Raw genomic sequence first — 19,472 nt, 5'->3', positions numbered from 1 at the left:
TTCAATAAAAAGGTTAAAACAGTATCGGAATAATTAAAGTTAAAAAAAAGTGGGGAGGGCCTTCAAGTCGATAACATCCCCAACGTTGTTGGCTAAGCCCTAGCAAGTTAGCAAAAGGCAGATCCTCAACTCTCCATCCCCTTCCCAAGTTGCTTTTTTCAAGAGGCAACTGGATTTTCTGTTATTTTTTTTTTGGGAAGATGTTTCGCTTCTCATCCAAGAAGCTTCTTCAGCTCTCCAGGTGCCTCTTGGGGAAAAACAAAACAAAACCATATCTTTGGGACAACCATGACCTGGATTTCTGAGAACCTCCATCTACATTTCCATTCCCTTCCAATAAAGGTTTCCATGTTTTTTTGGTGCCCTCTCTGCAGTGATGAATTGAGGCTTACTGGTGCCCTAAACACTGACAAATCTTGGTGCCACCCCCTCCTTTGTACCTTCTGCACAAATCTTCGTTGCGTTTTTGCCCGCGCTTTGGGGCTTGACAGAGCTGAGGTGGTGCAGTGGTTAAATGCAGCACTGCAGGCTACTTCAGCTGACTGCAGTTCCACAGTTGGGCTGTTCAAATCTCACCGGCTCAAGGTTGACTCAGCCTTCCATCCTTCCGAGGTGGGTAAAATGAGGACCCGGATTGTTGTTGGGGGCGATATGCTGACTCTGTAAACCGCTTAGAGAGGGCTGAAAGCCCTATGAAGCGGTATATAAGTCTAACACGTAACACCTATCCTCCGCGAGCTGCACTGGCTGCCTGTTGATCGCCGGATTCGCTTCAAGGTGCTAGTTGTCACCTACAAAGCCCTTCATGGTATTGGATCTGGGTACTTGAGAGACTGCCTGCTGCCAATTACCTCCACTAGACCAATAAGATCCCACAGACTAGGCCTCCTCTGAATTCCATCCGCTGGCCAATGCCGACTGGCGACTACCCGGAGGAGGGGCTTCTCTGTGGCTGCTCCGACCCTGTGGAACGAACTCCCCGTGGAGATTCGTACCCTCACCACCCTCCAGGCCTTCCGCATAGCCCTTAAAACCTGGCTGTCCCAACAAGCCTGGGGCTAAAGACTTGCAGCCGCACTCCGAATGGTATGATTGTTGTGTTTTTTAGCTGTGTATGATTTTTATGTTCTGTATTTTGTTTGTTTTTTCCTCCCCTCCCTTGAATTGTGAGCCACCCTGAGTCCCCTCAGGGAAAAGGGAGGCATACAAATAAAGTAGTAAAAAAAAACAAAAAAACCTGCTATTGCTCTTGGTGTCCTAAGCACCTGCTTAGTCTGCTTAATGGTTAACACACCACTGCCTCTCTGGTTTACACTGAAGAGCTGGCATCACCCTGCCTCTGGTCCTCCTTTGGCACTGCTGCTTCTCCTCTCATCCACCTGATCCCCGTATTTTGGGGCTGACTTGAGCGGTGACCCCCACAGTTTCGCTCCCATCCTCACCCCAATTACTGGGTTCCCTGAGGCTGGCGTGGAGGGGGGGGACGGGGGGACGGGCGGACCACCACCTCCCCACCCCAAAAGGAGAGGCGGACATGCGAGCTCGCCGTTGGATCCCTTCCCTTGGAGGTGTCCGCCTTTTGCCCCACCCCATCCCTGTTAGCTCGGTGGAAGGAGCAGCCCGCGCGCGGCGCCGCCCCCTTCGCCTCGCCAGGGGAAGACATGGGGGCTTCTCCTCCATCCTCGGCGAGACCCTGCCAGGACGCGTGAGAGAGGAATCTGCCCCCCCCCCCGGTGTCCCCAGCGGCTTGGGGAGGAAGCGAGGCCGGCTCAAGGTTGACTCAGCCTTCCATCCTTCCGAGGTGGGTAAAATGAGGACCCGGATTGTTGTTGGGGGCAATATGCTGACTCTGTAAACCGCTTAGAGAGGGCTGAAAGCCATATGAAGTGGTATATAAGCCTAACTGCTATTGCTATTGCTATTGGTGTCCTAAGCACCTGCTTAGTCTGCTTAATGGTGAATACACCACTGCCTCTGTGGTTTACACTGAAGAGCTGGCATCACCCTGCCTCTGGTCCTTCTTTGGCACTGCTGCTTCTCCTCTCCTCCGTATTTTGGGGCTGACTTGAGCGGTGACCCCCAAAGTTTCGCTCCCATCCTCACCCCAATTACTGGGTTCCCTGAAGCTGGCGTGGAGGGGGGGACGGGGGGGGGGACGGACGGACCACCACCTCCCCACCCCAAAAGGAGAGGCGGACATGCGTTGGATCCCTTCCCTCGGAGGTGCCCGCCTTTTGCCCCACCCCATCCCCGTTAGCTCGGTGGAAGGAAGGAGCAGCCCGCGCGCGGCGCCGCCCCCTTCGCCTCGCCAGGGGAAGACATGGGGGCTTCTCCTCCGTCCGAGGCGAGACCCTCCCAGGACGCGTGAGAGAGGAATCTGCGCTCCCCCCGGTCTACCCGGCGGCTTGGGGAGGAAGCGAGCCCGCTGTGCAGCTGTGCCGGGCCGGCTTCGGCCTCTCTCCCTGGGGAAGAGAGCGCGGCGGGCTTGGCAGCAGCCGCGGCTGCCTCCTCCGGGCGGGCAAAGGAGAGAGAAGAATCCGGCCGCCCGGCGCAACGGCGCAGCAGGGTAAGCGAGCCTCCCGGGAGCCGCCCGCCGCCTTTGTGGCTCTTTTCCTGGGAAGGGGTGGCGGCGCCCTTCGCCGAGCGGAGATGCCGCCGGGAAGGGAAGGCAAAAGGAGGAGAGCGGGAGCGGAGGGAGGTGGGTGGAGGAGGGAGACCCGCGGGCGCGTTGCGCGTTGCAGCCGAGGCGGTGGTCTCCGTTGCCCGTCCGCTTTTTCGCCTCGCCTAGCAGAGTAGACCGGGTAGCGTTTGTAGCACTTGGGCTGCCAAGGGCTTACGAGGGTGGCGTTTATGGGGGGGGGGGGAATACAGTGGGCTTCTACGGCTGCAGAACTGCTCTCTCTCTCTCTCTCTCTCTCTCTCTCTGTCTGTCTCTCTCTCTCTCTCTCTCTCCCCCCCCCCCCCCCCCGAAGCTTCCTCAATTGCGGAAAATTGGTGCAGCGATTATTCATAGCGACAAGGGCATGGAGAGAGAGAGCAAGCGGTCGGTTGCCGTTGTGGTTTGTCTTAACATCCCTCCTCCTCCTCCTCCTCCTCATCACCCACAACGGCACCGGCCGCTGGCTTTAGGAGTTGTCCCACGGGGGTGTTGTATATCCAACCTCCACCTCCCACTCCCGGGGGGGGGAAAGTGCAATTGCTACGATTTCTTGTGCTAGCAAAGCAAAGGGGGTGCCTGGGACTCGAGCGTGGTTACCGCGGCTCTCCTCGCCTCCAGGACTGCGGCTTTCCTCTTTGCCTGCCCTCAGCAGTTTGGCGTGTATTGATCGCGAGGTGTGTGTGTGGGGGCGTTTAAAAAAAAAACACACACACACACACACACACACACACATACACCCCATGGGCTGCCTTTGAACGCAATCGGATGCCTGTCAGAGCAAAAGGATGTCGGGGTAATGTGTAAAAGCCACGTTGTGAAGATCCAAGGGCCAATAATTGACTTGGAAGGCCCTGTTGGAAACGGATAACCATAAATTGGATGGATGGATGGATGGATGGATAAGTAGGTAGATGATAGACAGACAGACAGACAGACAGACAGACAGATAGATGATAGATGGATAGAAAGAGATAGAGAGATAGAGATAGATAGATAGATAGATAGATAGATAGATAGATAGATAGATATAGAGAGACTGATAGATAGATAGATATATAGAGAGAGACAGATAGATAGATAGATAGATAGATAGATAGAAAGAGAGAGAGAGAGAGAGAGACAGATAGATAGATAGATAGATAGATGATAGATGGATAGAAAGAGAGAGAGAGAGACTGAGAGATAGATAGATAGATAGATAGATAGATAGATAGATAGATAGATAGAGATAGATAGATAGATAGATAGATAGATAGATAGATAGATAGATAGATAGATAGATAGATAGATAGATAGATAGATATGGGGCAGAACACTTCATAATTTAAGTTGAATGTTGAATGTTTGAATGTTTATGTTGAATGTTTATTTTATTTATATGCCGCCCTTTTCCCCCCGAAGGGGACTCAGGGCGGCTCACAACTCAAACCAGGGAAGGGGGGATACAGACAAAATTAAAAACGACACAAAACAATACATGATTTAAAACACACAACAGTCATACCATTCGAGACGGGAGCAACGGTTCTTTAGTCCCAGGCCTGTCGGAAAAGCCAGGTTTTAAGGGCTTTGCGGAAGGCCTGGAGGGTGGTGAGGGTTCGAATCTCCACGGGGAGTTCGTTCCAGAGGGTCGGAGCAGCCACAGAGAAGGCTCTCCTCTGGGTAGTTGCCAGTCGACACTGGCCGGTGGATGGAATTCGGAGGAGGCCTAATCTGTGGGATCTAATCGGTCTAGTGGAGGTACTTGGCAGCAGGCGGTCTCTCAAGTACCCAGGTCCAATACCATGAAGGGCTTTATAAGTGACGACTAGCGCCTTGAAGCGTATCCGGAGACCAATAGGCAGCCAGTGCAGCTCGCGGAGGATAGGTGTTACGTGGGTGAACCGAGGTGCACCCACGATCGCTCGCGCGGCTGCATTCTGGACAAGCTGGAGTCGCCGGATGCTCTTCAAGGCGCTAGTTGACTTGATGTTTTGGCAGAATTGAAGCCGTATTCTATTTCCATTCAGGTTCAACGTCCTAAAGATGAAACTCTGTCTTAGCAATTATTCTTGCCCTGTTTTTATCATAGGTGATTCAAAGTGATACATAGAAATCACATTCTCAAGAAAGCAGAACAGAACTTCCAGGCAGTTGTTACGTTGTCTTGAATGGTGTCATCCTTCCTTGTAAATCCGCCAGGTGTATTGGAACTCAAACTGCTGGAATGCTTTGAAATACATCTGGATGCTTCCTGGTTGGAAAATGCTGGTCTGCGAGGCTGGCCTAGTTTGTCCTCCTAAGATTTTGAACAGACCATGTTTTCCCTTGAAATAATATATTTTAATGAAATAGAAATGTTGTTATATCACATTACACGTAAAGAAAGGTTTGCCATTTCTATACTGGATCCAGTATAATTTATCTCTGAATTTTCTTGTGGTTATAAACTACGTCAGTCATGAATGACTCTGAGAGGTATCCTTCCCGACCTTCCTTTATGGCAGTGATGGCTAACCTTTCATATAGTCTCTAACATGACTGATATGACTAGGACTGGATTAAATCTGAATCATCTTGGAACACTTCAGCAATTCAGGATCATAAGATCACAGTACAGAGGATAATGCCAGGCATATGCTTTTAATAAACAAGCAAAGCTTAATTTTAATCATAAAAGCGGTACATTTTAGATATACATATTTTGCATTGGTTATATTAGATGCATAAAGCCAATTTTACCCAGTGCATTGCCTTCGGCCTTTACATTTTAAAATAAACTGGTTGGTTTCTCTCTAAATTTCTTTTCTGGATGGAGATGAAATCCTGGCGACATCAGGGTAAGAGGTTGGCGTATCATTAATTTGGTTCATCACCAAGCAGCCTTATAGCCATTTTTTTACCTATTGTAGCACTTCTACAATGAAAGAGCCGAGGTGGCCCAGTGGTTAGAGTGCAGTACTGCAGCCACTTCAGCTGCAGTTCGGCGGTTCAAATCTCACCGGCTCAAGGTTGACTCAGCCTTCCATCCTTCCGAGGTGGGTAAAATGAAGACCCAGACTGTGGGGAGCGATATGCTGACTCTGTAAACCGCTTAGAGAGGGCTGAAAGCCCTATGAAGCGGTATATAAGTCTAACTGCTATTGCTATTCCAGTGATGAGGACAGCAATGGCTGTGCCAATTGAGGAGTTCAGCAAATTGACAATCCCATCCTCTGGAAGTTGCCAGGCTGGAGAAATACTATAAAGAAAGTCCGATTTCTTTATTTTATATTTATCTCTTAATTTTCTTGGGCTTATAAACTGTGTCAGTCATGAATGACTCTTGAGTGGTATCCTCCCCAACTTTCCCAAATCAGGCAAAAAACATAAGAGTACATGTAAAAAAATATCCACACGAAGAGCCTATGTGGCAGTGGCGGCTAACCTTTTTGGCACCAAGTGCCGAAACTGGAGCGTGTGTGCGAGCACTGGAGCGCTAGAACCCAGAAGAGAGCAGCTGGCCAGTGCTCATGCGTGGGGCGGCCAGCTGCTCTTGCGGGTTGTGTGATGTGCAGGTGTGCCAGACAGCTGTTCTGGCACACATGCAACCAGCTGCTCCATTCTGGGTTCTGGTGTGTGCATGAACGCTGCACAGCTGATCTTCATATGAAGACCAGCTAGTGAGAGCAGCTGTCTAGCACACATACATGTGACGAAACCCGAAGAGCAGCTGGCAACAGTGCACATGCCCACAGAGAGTGCTCTGTGTGCCACCACTGGCACATGTGCCATAGGCTCGCCATCGCGGCTATATGGTGTAGTGGTTAAGGCATCTGGTTAAAAACCTGGAGCGTTCTTGCTCCTCCTCCAGCTGGACAACCTTGGGCCAGTCACTCACTATGAAGGAGGAAATGGCACATTGCTTACAAGAAAACTGCAGACTAGGCAAGAATCAAAACAGCTAGGAATCACAACCGACTCAAAGATCAAAAAGGAAGAGAAAAACCGCAATCGATCATATTGCTTTGGTTGATTATGTGCCACGAAGTCAATGCAGACTTAGTAACTATACAGCAGTGGTGGGTTTCAAAAATTGTTCGAACCTACTCTGTGGGTGTGGCCTCCTTTGTGGGAGTGGTTTGCCGCCCATGTGACCGGATGGGAGTGGCTTGCCGCCCATGTGACCGGATATGAAGATGCCGCCGACACTTGTCAGAACCATCTTAAATTACCTCACACACAGCATTGGCATGCATAAGAATAGGATGTAAACTTGTTTTTTAAAAGGCATCTTTGGTTTGCATTAAAACAACTTCAACACACGCAATGTTCTGATTGCACCACAAACGCAGTAGTCATCCTTACCTTTCACAGAGGCACTGAGTTTTACAAATATGAGCATGATAGTGTAGAATAATCATATCCAAGGACCAGTGGTGGGTTTCAAAAAATCTTGGAACATCTTCTGTAGGTGTGGCCTGTTTTCCGGGTCCACTGGTGGAACCTCTTCTAACCGGTTCGGTAGATTTGACGAACCGGTTCTACCGAATAGGTGCGAACTGGTAGGGACCCACCTCTGGATCCGACCCATAGGGTGTTTAGACCTGACCCATGGAGCTGCCCTTGAAACAGCAGAAGCGGCCCACTGAACTCCGTTTTCGTTGGCAGGAGGCCGTCACAGTTGGAGACGGAGCTCAGGAGCTCATTTTTGCTGGCAACGTGCTACGGCCTCCACAGGAACCCTTGACATGAGTAACATTGAGCTGGCCATACCTAACCTGGCCCCCTGAGGGCAAACCGAATCCTGATGTGGCCCTCAATGAAATCGAGTTCGACACTCCTGTCTTAGTGCATCTAATGAAATAGCCAGTATGTAATAAACAGGCTGGGGAAAGTAATATAGCAATAGCAGTTAGACTTATATACCGCTTCATAGGGCTTTCAGCCCTCTCTAAGCGGTTTACAGAGTCAGCATATTGCCCCCAACAACAATCCGGGTCCTCATTTCACCCACCTGGGAAGGATGGAAGGCTGAGTCAACCTTGAGCCGGTGAGATTTGAACAGCCGAACTGCAGAACTGCAGTCAGCTGAAGCAGCCTGCAGTGCTGCATTTAACCACTGCGCCACCTTGGCTCTATATGGAACTTATATTTCCATTTGCTAAGTTCAGAGCTGATAGTCATGGGTATTACTAGCAGTTGAAGCCGTTGCTGATAGTTGTAATATTACTAATAGTGTTTCCACACTTGTGACAGTCACACACTATCTTCGTCTGCTCTCTCTGTCATGAAGAGTTGCATCTTCACTTCTCTTTGCCTGGATTGAATCCATTTTCTAATTGAAAGTAGAAATTAATCCCTCCGGGGATTCATACAACTGTACAAAACACTAATTGTTCCTTTGGGGTCTAAAACTCTTATCTTCTACTTTCTGTTTTTCACCGCTTAGAGGAAGTGGAATTGTGCTTCTCAGCCTGCCTGAACAAACAGTTATAAAACCAACCGTGATTGGCTAAATATATGCAGAAATGAATCTCAATGCATGAATAGCTTGCTTCTGTACATCCTGTATATTAGGGCGCTTCCACGTTTTAAATATGGCTCATCAAATTGCCTGCAGTGTCAGAAACTAGTGAAGTCTAATAGTTTCATAAAAGTAATCGGTAATTGAAAAATAAAATAATAACTTGGGTAGCAGTTACTTCCTGGGAATCACAAAGGTAAGTTAAAAAAACAGCATTGAATATTTGGATGAAATTAGTTATTTCATCCAATCAGGCCATTCAGTGTTCGGATTCTTGTTCTGCCATGAAATATACTCCTTGATGTTAAATTCGTTATTTATTCACTAATTTAATTCGCAAGATTGCAATCATGAAAACAGAACAGGATAATTTTCGTCTGTCACCCGGTAGTAGAATGCATATGCTTTTTTTCATAGGGAATAAAATCAGATAAGTTATATAGGTTTTTAATGTATTGTGGCATATGTTGGAAATGCTATGTTTAAGCGCTGTGCATTTTAAAATGGGAAAAGTATTATCTACCATGTTTCCCCAAAAATTCTTTTTATCCCTGAAATAAGAGCTTGGCCTTATTTTTTGGGAGGTCTTATTATTTTTGCGGTGAGCATAGTCACTTCATGTCTGCTGCTGTGTTGCAATATTTTGGGGGAGGGCTTATTTTTGGGGAGGGCTTATTTTTGGGGGAGGGCTTATTTTTAGCGCATGCGCTCAAAAGCTTCATTGGGCTTATTATCCGGGGAGGTCTTATTTTCGAGGAAACAAGGTAGAAACCTTTTGTTTTGAACAGAAGTTATGTTGGTTCAAAACCAGAACTCAAAACCAGCATAACTTCTGTTCAAAACAAAAGCATAATTTTCCTATTTTAAAATGCACAGTGCTTAATCACAGCATTTCCAACACGTGGCATTAAAATCTGCAGTTCTTCCAAGTTTGATGCTGAACCTCAAAGGTAGAACCTGCTATGATGTCATTGGAAGCTATATGAACCCCAACCCCAACCCTGTTAAAAACGATGGAGTAAATACTGAATTTTTCATGAGAGAAGATGCAGGTCAAACCTGGTCAGCTCCACCCCCCCCCCCCCCACAAATCTTCAATTATTTGGTTTATGTATGTTTCATATTTGTACTATTTTTGGAGGAAGATGGTACATAGTGACAGCATTGAATAGAATGTTAGCTTTGTGAGGGCAGAATGACACTAATTGTTACTTGTGTGTTTTTTTTAATAATTGATGATTTATACAGATGTCTTATGATTAAGAAAAAGATTATGTCAACCGCGCTGGAACTGTTGGGAGGAAGGATGATAAAAAAAATAAGTAAATCATATTGGTACAGAAGTTGCCTATACAGTACCTTGCCTTATTTTTTTGAAAACTGTGTTCATTGTCAATTTAATGAAATTAAAAGGGCTTGGTTGACAGATTAAATGAAGTATTATACTTAGATTCTGTCGAAAATGATAAAAATCCATCTTCCACTGTAATGCTTCTTCCAAAACGTTATGGATCGTGTTACTGCCCAAGTTGTTGTTGTTGTTAGTTGCAAAGTCGTGTCCCACCCATCGCGACCCCACGGACAACGTTCCTCCAGGCCTTCCTGTCCAGTGCCCAAGTACTATTAGCTAACAACATAGGCATATGTGCCTTGTGGTTAAAGTTTTGAATTTGAATGCAGGTCACCCTCACCAAAATAAGTTCATTGAGTGACTGGGCTGATCATTCCTGACAGTCCAACTTGTCTCACAGGGCTGTTAAGAGGAGATCGTGAAGAAAGAGAATGTGACATATGCCATCTTGAATTTCTGGAGAAAAGGATGGGATATAACTCTAAAGACTCCATAAAATAAATCATCTTCAGTGTCTTCACAGAAGTTAAAAAAAACCCCATCAACAACACGCAGGGACACCGTATTAAAACATTATTTCAAATGAAAATACATGACTTAATACTGTACAGTGCAATATGATTTTTATTTTAACTCCTCACACTCATCCCTCTACCCTCCAAAAATCTTGGAAGGTTGTTAAGGCACACAATTAATTGTTCGGCCTGAATCTACCATTAAGAGGCCCTCCTTGAGAGTGATGGGCAGTCTAGAAACATGAAAAATAAATAAATCTGAACTATTCCAGTACTGGCCAGTGATGGGGTTCAACATTTTTTACTACTGGTTCTGTGGGTGTGGCTTGGTGGGCTTGGTGGCTTGGTGGGCGTAGCAGGGGAAAGATATTGTAAAATCTCCAAGAGCCGAGGTGGCGCAGTGGTTAAATGCAGCACTGCAGGCTACTGCTAGATCAGCAGTTCAGCGGTTCAAATCTCACCGGCTCAGGGTTGACTCAGCCTTCCATCCTTCCGAGGTGGGTAAAATGAGGACCCAGATTGTTGGGGGCAATATGCTGACTCTCTGTAAACCGCTTAGAGAGGGCTGAAAGCCCTATGAAGCGGTATATAAGTCTACTGCTATTGCTATTGCTATCTCCATTCCCTCCCCACTCCAGGGGAAGGATACTGCAAAATCCCCATTCCCTCCCGATCAGTGGCTCAGTGGTGGGTTCCGGATTCTGTTCCAATTGGTATGGTTGGAACGGCCCAGGCGTCACCCACTATACGTGCATGATGCATGCATCTCACTGGCTTTACTATGAATTGTAGCTATATAGAGTTACAGTTTTCTACTAAAACCTCACAGCCCAAACCTTGGTTTGATAAGAATTACTGCATATTCAAACCAAGACTATGGTAATTTCAGTCTGTAAAAACACCGTTTTATCACAATTCTCCCTCTTGTAAAATTGTTCATTTACTTAAAAAAACGAAACAAAAATAATTTTTAAAAAAAGCTTCTGGAAGGGAAAAAATAAATAAATCCGCTAGTGAAATGACAGTGCTCCCGCAAAGCACCTGAAGGCCATATGAGGAATAATGGATGGAAACTGAACAAGGAGAGATTCAACCTGGAAATAAGGAGAAATCTTCTGACTCTGAGAGCATTCACCTAATGGAAGAGAAGTTGCCTTCAGAAGTTGTGGGAGCTCCATCCCTGGAAGCTTTCAAGAAGAGACTGGCCTGCCATCTGTCCGATATGATGCAGGGTCTCCTGCTTGAGCAGGGGGTTGGACTAGATGACCTACAAGGTCCCGTCCCTTCCAACTCTGTTAGTTTGCATCTGACTAGTAACAAATTAAGATGATCTTCTGTTCTGGCATCTTAAACTTGCATTCAGATATACCTAGTTCCAGTGCAAATGACGTAATCAGTTTGGAATCCTGGGTGAGATATTTTGGCAACGTAGTGTTCCTTTATTGGTGATTCTCTTGAGTCTCCTTTATCTGATCCCTATCCCACTTGGTTTGACAATCGGAAATCCCAAAAAACAATTGATTGTGAAGTGGCACAGCTCGACGTAAAGATATGATTTTGCCAATGTCGCTGGAAAAAAAAAATGACTGACTGATTGGCCTCTTTATTGCCTTTACATAACTTTTTATTAGTCTCAAAAGAGTGACGTAATTCTGTCCTCCTTCCTGTGTACTCGAAAGGCAATTACAGGAGGCAAAATCTTGCCCAGTTGTAATATTGTCAATAATTAGTAAGTCTATACTTGATTTTTGTATCATAAATGTTTAGATTAGAATATTTTAGATTAGGAACAGGCAGGTTTTCATTCAGAATGTTCCTCTGTGAATCAGTGTGCAATTTTGCCCAATTTAGCTATAAAAAAACTCCAGCTCTACCAAAGGCACCCTTGATGTTGCCTTTATTGATTTAAGGACAGCCTTCAATCCAATTCCTTATAAGGCACCGTGGAGGAAATTAGCTACAACCTCAAATAACCATTGCTTTCTCAGCTTGATAATTTTGTTATGTGAAAATATTACAATACTAGCTGATAACCCGGCGTTGCCGACATATCTATTTTTTTTTGGGGGGGGGGGGAGGGAAATGTCTGGACCAAACATAATTTCTAATGTTGGATTTTCCCCCTTACCAGAGAGAGCCTCCTTGTGGAGTACCGTGAAGCTGTTACCATGGCAACTCCACTGCGCAGTACAGTAGAAGCCATTTTAAGGCACAAAGGCTGTATCTTAACAGAACACCACCACACCCTGAGGGGTGTTAACGGTGTCTAACCCCCACAGTGTTTTTTTTTCCAGAGAGTAAGTCATGTGTGTACCAAGTTTGGTTGAGATTGCTTGAGGCGTTCCAGAGTTATGCTGGAACACACACACACACACACACACACACACACACACACACACACACGGGGAGCCATTTATAGATAGATAGATTAGAGGTGTCAGTGTGTTCAGACACAGCAGTTGAGTCAGTATCTGTGTATCATTACAGTGCCCATTGTACCACCTATGACATCTGGCATTCACGAATCTGATTATCAGGAAATTGTTATCTCTCTGATCAAGGAATAACAGTCTTCCTTCTGCCAGACGTAATCTAGATAAGCACTGTAAAGGTCGCCAGGTTTCTAGCTGTAGCTCGCAGAAGCGGGTCAGTATCCATTTTTCATTATGATTTGTTTAAGGGCTGATTTTTTAAAATTTATATTTGTGCTTTATTGTTATACACTGAATTGATAGGATTCGATTTCATTTGCTTATATTCCTTCGGAATTTGTCCAATGGCTACTGATTTATGCTGTTTGCTGTTTGCACTGAATTCTATACGCTTTCCCATTCTCTTTTGTGGCTAGATGGCATGATTGGAAAGAAGAAAAAAGAATAAGCTGGGTTGCTGACACAACATGGAAGAACCATTCACTGTGAGTTCCTTGGTAAGGGTGAATGCTTTTTAATATGGGGGAAACTGCTGATCAGGCATCCCATCTGCCGGCCTTTTGTAGACCAAGCATTCTATTCAAATTCAAATATGTCCTGGGATGCACTGATTCCCCAAATCTAGTAAAGATGTATCTAAGTTAATCCCAGTTTGGGGTTTATAATGTCCTTAAGTGCTATTGCTATGAAAATGTTATTTTTTTTTAATGTAAATGTGTTTTTATTTTCCATTTTCATTTTCGTACAGTCACATATATACTGTGCAGAACCGGGGCCTTATAACATTAAACAATAAACACAGCCATTCCTCTTGTCAACAATACCCCCCAAAAATAGAAACCCAATGTACCTCTTCGACCCTCCATACACCCTTTCTTTCGCCCCCCTCCAACTTTCCATCTTCCCTCCATCATTCCCCTCTACCCTACTTCCCCTCCCCCTCTACCACTCCTCTCTCCCGGTACACTCCCTCCCTTCCTTCTCACCCTCCCTCCAATCCTCTCTCTCCCACCCTCTCTACCCCTCTTTCTTCTATCCCTCTACTCCCCCCTTCGGTGTATTTCTACTATCTATTAATATATTCAGCTTGTCCTATTTTTACACTGGAATTAAAGAGCAACAGTATACAAGTGCAATCACGTTACTTTAAAATCTAACACATACTATATATCCCTCCTCCCCCCCTCCCCCCTAAAAATTTTCAATAACAGTTTCTTAACCTTAGGCTTTTTAGCATGAATCATGGTTTTTTTTAAAAAATCTCTCTCATGGTCATCTCCATTAGAGAATAATAGAGCACTAATTCACATTGATTTTAAAAATAGAGACCGAAAGGTTCATTGTTAAAATGCATTTGCGTAAGTGTACACAAACAAAAAGGGGGAAAAAAAAACTAAGGAAATACAACACAATGGGACTCACTTTGGTTGCATGTCAGTTGCAATAAGTGTCAAGGTAATTGTGCTTTTGATGAATGTGTGTGCGTGCATGCATGCATACAATGCAGTGGAGATGTTTGGTTTAGTGTAATCATTTATTTTGCAGGAGTTTTGGGGAAACAAAATGAAAGCTTCTTAAAAGCGTGGGGTGTATCTAGCCCATAATTTCATTTGCCTATCAGAAATATTGCGTGGCACGACAAAACTGCGCTCGTCAAAATAGCGGTGATAAAACCGCGTCGCTAAAGCCGCGATGTCATCACCGCGCGTCATCACCGCCGCGACAATAGCGCGGCGACAGAAGGGCGCTTTAAAACAGCGCGGCGGCAGAAAGCCGATTTAAATTAAGGTAAGGACTAGGATTAGGTTTAGGGTTAGGTTTAAGGTTAGGTTTAGGGTTAGGTTTAGGGTTAGGTTTAGTGCTTCGGGAGGTGCGGATTTGCCCTCCGTGGTTATGTCATCGCGGTAGGGTCGCGTTTTCCTTAGCGCTTCGGACGGCGTGGATTTGCCTCCGCACTTATGTTGGCGCGGATAAGGGCTTTGCGGTTTTGTGGTGGAACCAAATATTGAACATGCATGAATAAAAGTCACCTGTCAAATTAAAAATCACACTGATTTTAAATGTGGAGGCCAAAAGTTTCATGATTAAAATGAACCCTTTTGCATAAGTGTACACAAAAGACAAGGGGAAAAAAATGGGGAAATGCAACACAATGGGACTCACTTTGGTTGCCTGTCAGTTGCAATAAGTGTCAAGGTAATTGTGCTTTTTGATGAGTGTGTGTGCATGCATCCATACAATGCAGTGGAAATGTTTGGTTTAGTGTCATCATTTTGGAGGGGTTTTGTGGAAACATAATGAAAGCTGCTTCTTAAAAGCGTGGGGTGCAGGGGTGGGTTGCTAATCCCGTTCCAACCGGTTCGGTTGGAACGGGGCCGGCGGCGTCCTCGTGCACGTGCTCAGTTCATGCATGCGTCTTAGCGCCTGCGCGATGCTCCAGCTGCTCGCGGAGACTCACGCAGGTGCTGTATGTGCCATCCAGCTGCTCGCGGAGAATCGCGCAGGCGCTGTATGTGCCATGCGCCTGCGTGGAAGCGCAGAAGCCTTCAAAAACCGGTAAGGAGCGCGGGCGGGCGGGCGGGCCCTTCGCCGTTCCCGGAAGTTACTTACTTCCGGGTTCGCCGACCAACCGGTTCGCGGGGACTGCCGCGAACCGGTTGAAACCCACCCCTGGTGGGGTGTATCTAGCCCATAATTTCCTTTGCCTATCAGAAATATTGAACATACATGAATCAAAGTCACCTGTCAAAATAAAATGCAGCGTATGATCTCTGTTTTAACAGAAAAGGTTAGCAGCTATTCCTGACCACACAGATATTTCCTTGAGCCCAGAGGAGCGTGTCCGTGCCTTAAGCAAGCTTGGCTGTAACATCACAATAAATGAAGACATTACACCCCGACGCTACTTCAGATCCGGAGTGGAGATGGAGCGCATGGCTTCTGTCTACCTGGAAGAGGGAAATCTTGAGAATGCCTTCGTCCTCTACAATAAATTTATAACGTAAGAATCAGTTTGAAAATACACACTTTAAAATTTAAAAATTATACTAATTTTATTAAGCTTGGTACAGGACTAGCGGAATATACTGATTAGGGTTCAATTTCAGAAAGGTTTTGGGACATGTGAGGTCATGAGAGAAAGCACTGATTTGCAACCGTCCAGAAGCAATTACGGGGATGTGGTGGCTCAGTGGATAAGACGCTGAGCTTGTCGATCAGAAAGGTTGGCAGTTCGGCGGTTCGGCGGTTCGAATCCCTAACGCCGCGTAATGGAGTGAGCTCCCATTTTCTTGTCCCAGCTTCTGCCAACCTAGCAGTTCGAAAGCACGTAAAAATGCAAGTAGAAAAATAGGGACCACCTTTGGAGGGAAGGTAGCAGCATTCCATGCGCTTTCGGCATTTAGTCATGCCGGCCACATGACCACTGAGACGTCTTTGGACAGTGCTAGCTCTTAGGCTTTGAAATGGAGATGAGCACCATCCCCTAGAGTTGGGCATGACTAGCACATATGTGCAAAGGGAACCTTTACCTTTTAGAAGCAATCACATGCCGTTAGTCCATGGCTGCCGCCAGTCCTGGAGACTAGGGAAGGCTCTGACGAGGGCTATGCGTCAGAGGTAGAGATAGGGCCAAGGCCGTCTGACAGTTCTCAGCTGCTTTCGGAGCTAGACAGCAGTGAGGCAGAGGAACAGCTGGAGCCTGTTCCCAGTGTGTGCATGCGCAGAGCTGCCACAAGAAAAGAACAGCTAAGAAATCAAGGTCAGTTTGGAAGTAAAGCCACAGGTGGATGGTGAATGGCCTCTCCCATAGCAAACAAAAGAGGAGCAAAAGGTAAATGGTCTTTTGTAGGAAACAATTTGTTTGTTCGTTCATTCTTTTAAGGAGTGTGAAGATCTGTCCATGAATCTCAGAGACTCTCTGCCAAGTCTTTTCTTGCACAGCACTGCCTTTGGAAAATATTTACATAACAGCTTTCCAAGCTAGATAAGGTCTGTGGTCATAAATTCACCTTTGAAAGACTGTTTACCAGGCCTTTGCTGAATGTGAATGAGAGGAATTCACATTAGTTTGGTCAGGACCAGGGATCTGCTTCATGCTTTTTGGGGAAGCCTAGGTCAGAACAGGCAGGAGCTGGGGCAAGAACGGGCACTCACCCCGTTATGCAGCACTTGGGTCTTGAACTACCAACCTTCTGGTGACCATCGAAAGCTTGGCTTATGCCATCACCACCTTGGCTTATGCCTTCAAAGGAGCAGTACTTTGCATTGATGAAGCCCTTCACGATTTGTATCATTAGATGCAGGGGTACCACAGGGTGCCTCTCACATGGAAATGAATCTCCCATTCATTCAAGGCCTCTTCTGGTACTTACTGTCTGGCTGAGGTGGAAGAGGCTTCTGCCCATTCATCATTTCCAACTGTTCAGATGGCCAAGTGAAGCTTTGGTGTGACCATTTTGTGTTTAGAAGGAGGCGGGGGGTGAGTAGAGATCCCTTTCCTGAACAGTTTTAGAGGGCCACACACTAATGGACTTTCAGAATAGCTAAATATCCCTTCAAAGCTCTGAATATTGTGTTGCAATCTTTGAGCCTGAAGGACCCAACAATAGAATACCGTGTTTCCCGAAAATAAGACAGGGTCTTACTTTCTTTTGACCCCTGAAATAAGCACTTGGCTTAATTTTCGGGGAGGTCTTATTATTTTTGAGGTGCAGGAAGCAGTGAGCATGGTACTGTGTTGCAATATTTTCAGGGAGGGCTTATTTTAGTGCATGCACTCAAATGTCTGATTGGGTTAATTATCCGGGGAGGGCTTATTTTTGGGAAAACGGGGGTAGCAGCGCTGCTAATTTAAACTTCAAAGATACGGAAAGCTTCTGTGAATGAAAGAAGAAGAAAATCATTCGTTCTAACCTCATTTATCTGTTTTGCAGTGGTCTCAGTGGAAAAGCGTTAGCATTAGTTCATCGGGCTTGCAAAGGGATAAATGTGTGTGTTTGTGTGTGTGTGTGTTTTCCAGTTTGTTTGTAGAGAAGCTGCCGTGTCACCGAGACTACCAGCAATGTGCAGTTCCGGAGAAACAGGATATTATGAAGGTAGAGTGTCTTTTTTCAAAAGAAAACGGCCGTCTAGGGGATTTCTCTCTTTTTCCAAGAATGACTAATGAAAGAAAAACCCTGACAGTGGCCTGAGAATGTTGAAGGCTCTTATTGACCTGTTAAGGCTCAAATTTACAAATTGTAATCAGTATTTGATTTTTTTTGATGCTAGGTTCAAGCTTGAGGATTTTGTTTTTTTGTAAAAAAAGAGGCCAAATCCTGAAAATTAGTTAGCAATCTATAATCTGAGGAATGTTTTGTCTATTACCCAAAGGTGGAATGAGAGTCCTTGATTTACGACCACAACTGACCCCAAAATCTCTGTTGCTAAGCGAGACTTGTTAAGCAGTGGTGGGTTTCTACCAGTTTTACTACTGGTTTGCTCGTGCGCTCATGCGATGTGCAGAAACGTCAGGGTGGTTGGGGGAAGCCTCCCGCCATCATCACTACCAGTTTGGCCAAACCGGGAGCTACCCACCTCTGTTGTTAAGTGAATTTCACTCCATTTTACGACCTTACCTGGCACAGCTGTTAAGTAAATCACTGCAGTTAAGTTAGGGACACATTTTCTTGCCAGATGATCACAAAAGATGTTCACACACCACCCCAGGACATTGCAACTGTCATAGAGCCGAGGTGGCGCAGTGGTTAAATGCAGCACTGCAGGCTACTTCAGCTGACTGCAGTTCTGCAGTTCGGCTGTTCAAATCTCACCGGCTCAGGGTTGACTCAGCCTTCCATCCTTCCGAGGTGGGTAAAATGAGGACCCGGATTGTTGTTGGGGGCGATATGCTGACTCTGTAAACCGCTGAGAGAGGGCTGAAAGCCCTATGAAGCAGTATATAAGTCTAACTGCTATTGCTATTGCTACTTATGAATCAGTTCCCAAATGTCTGCTTTTTGATCATGTGGCCATGGGAATTCTTTAACGGTCGTAAGTGTGAAAAAGGGTCATAAGTCACTTTTTTCAGTGCCATTGTAACTTCAAACATCCGCTAAACGAATGGTTGTAAGTTAAGGAGTACCTGTAGTTGCATAATCTTTGTGTTGATAGAAAGAATTAACTTGCCATTTAATGTCAACTTTATTGATAAATATTCTGCAGCTGGAGCTGTTTTCCACAAGTGCTTTATGGCTGGCTTTCATGGCTAAGATGGGACTAGAACTCACAGTCTCCAATTTCTAGCCTTTATGTAATTTAATTCTATACTAGTGAATCATTTGTTCTACCTGTAGAGTTAAGCTAATTGGCACATGAAGCAGCAGAAGTATTTATGTGTGTGTTTGTATATGTTTGTGTGTATGTATATGTGTAAAAGGTTGCATTTTATTTCTCTTATTTTCTCTCTAACAAAGAAACTGAAGGATGTAGCATTTCCAAGGACTGATGAATTGAAGAAAGAGTTGTTAAAGAAATACAATGAAGAATACCAGGAATACATGCAAGATAAGGTGCCTTTTACTTTTCAGCTATATAGATAAGTATATCTCTGAATAGCAGTGCCAAAGCAAAATTATACATTTATAATTTGTATAAATTATAAATTTATACAAATTTATATAAATTTGTGGTGAAAGCTACTATAAACTAAATAGCAATTTTAAAACTGTTATCTTTCATTTTAGTTTAGACAAAGTGACTGATTTTGCCTTAAAATGTCCAGGTGATAAAGAAAGTTGATGTGGCTTTATAATCACCCTGATGAAAAGTGTTATGAGATCTTGGAAGCACCAACATTTTCTATCATGTTATATCAGGCCAAGCTCAGAGACAAAAAACAGTGAAATCCAGTTGAGTCCAATTCTTTATAAGCTTACACCAAAGAGACAGAATCTTGCCAGACTAAAGCCATATCTTCTAACCAGTGGTGGGTTTCAAAAAAATTTCGAACCTACTCTGTGGGTGTGCCCTCCTTTGTGGGTGTGGCTTG

The 19,472-nt window shown here is 45.2% G+C and overlaps 1 protein-coding gene across 1 annotated transcript in view; it reads left to right on the top strand.

Annotated features, from left to right (window-relative positions):
• The first annotated feature begins 2,328 nt into the window (after nt 1-2,328).
• Nucleotides 2,329-19,472, top strand: part of LOC116518789 (AMSH-like protease) — a 34,234-nt gene continuing 17,090 nt past the window's right edge. Inside the window, exons 1-5 of the mRNA XM_032232319.1 lie at nt 2,329-2,566; nt 12,859-12,939; nt 15,226-15,443; nt 17,463-17,538; nt 18,898-18,993. Of these exons, the coding sequence (XP_032088210.1) occupies nt 12,910-12,939; nt 15,226-15,443; nt 17,463-17,538; nt 18,898-18,993 (420 nt within the window). The 5' untranslated portion in view covers nt 2,329-2,566; nt 12,859-12,909. The remainder of the gene's footprint in view (nt 2,567-12,858; nt 12,940-15,225; nt 15,444-17,462; nt 17,539-18,897; nt 18,994-19,472) is intronic.

Source organism: Thamnophis elegans, chromosome 15 (assembly GCF_009769535.1).
Source record: "Thamnophis elegans isolate rThaEle1 chromosome 15, rThaEle1.pri, whole genome shotgun sequence".
Classification (NCBI taxonomy): domain Eukaryota; kingdom Metazoa; phylum Chordata; class Lepidosauria; order Squamata; family Colubridae; genus Thamnophis; species Thamnophis elegans.
The sequence above is the reverse complement of the archived record's forward strand: the minus strand, read 5'-3'. Positions and strand labels throughout refer to the sequence as shown.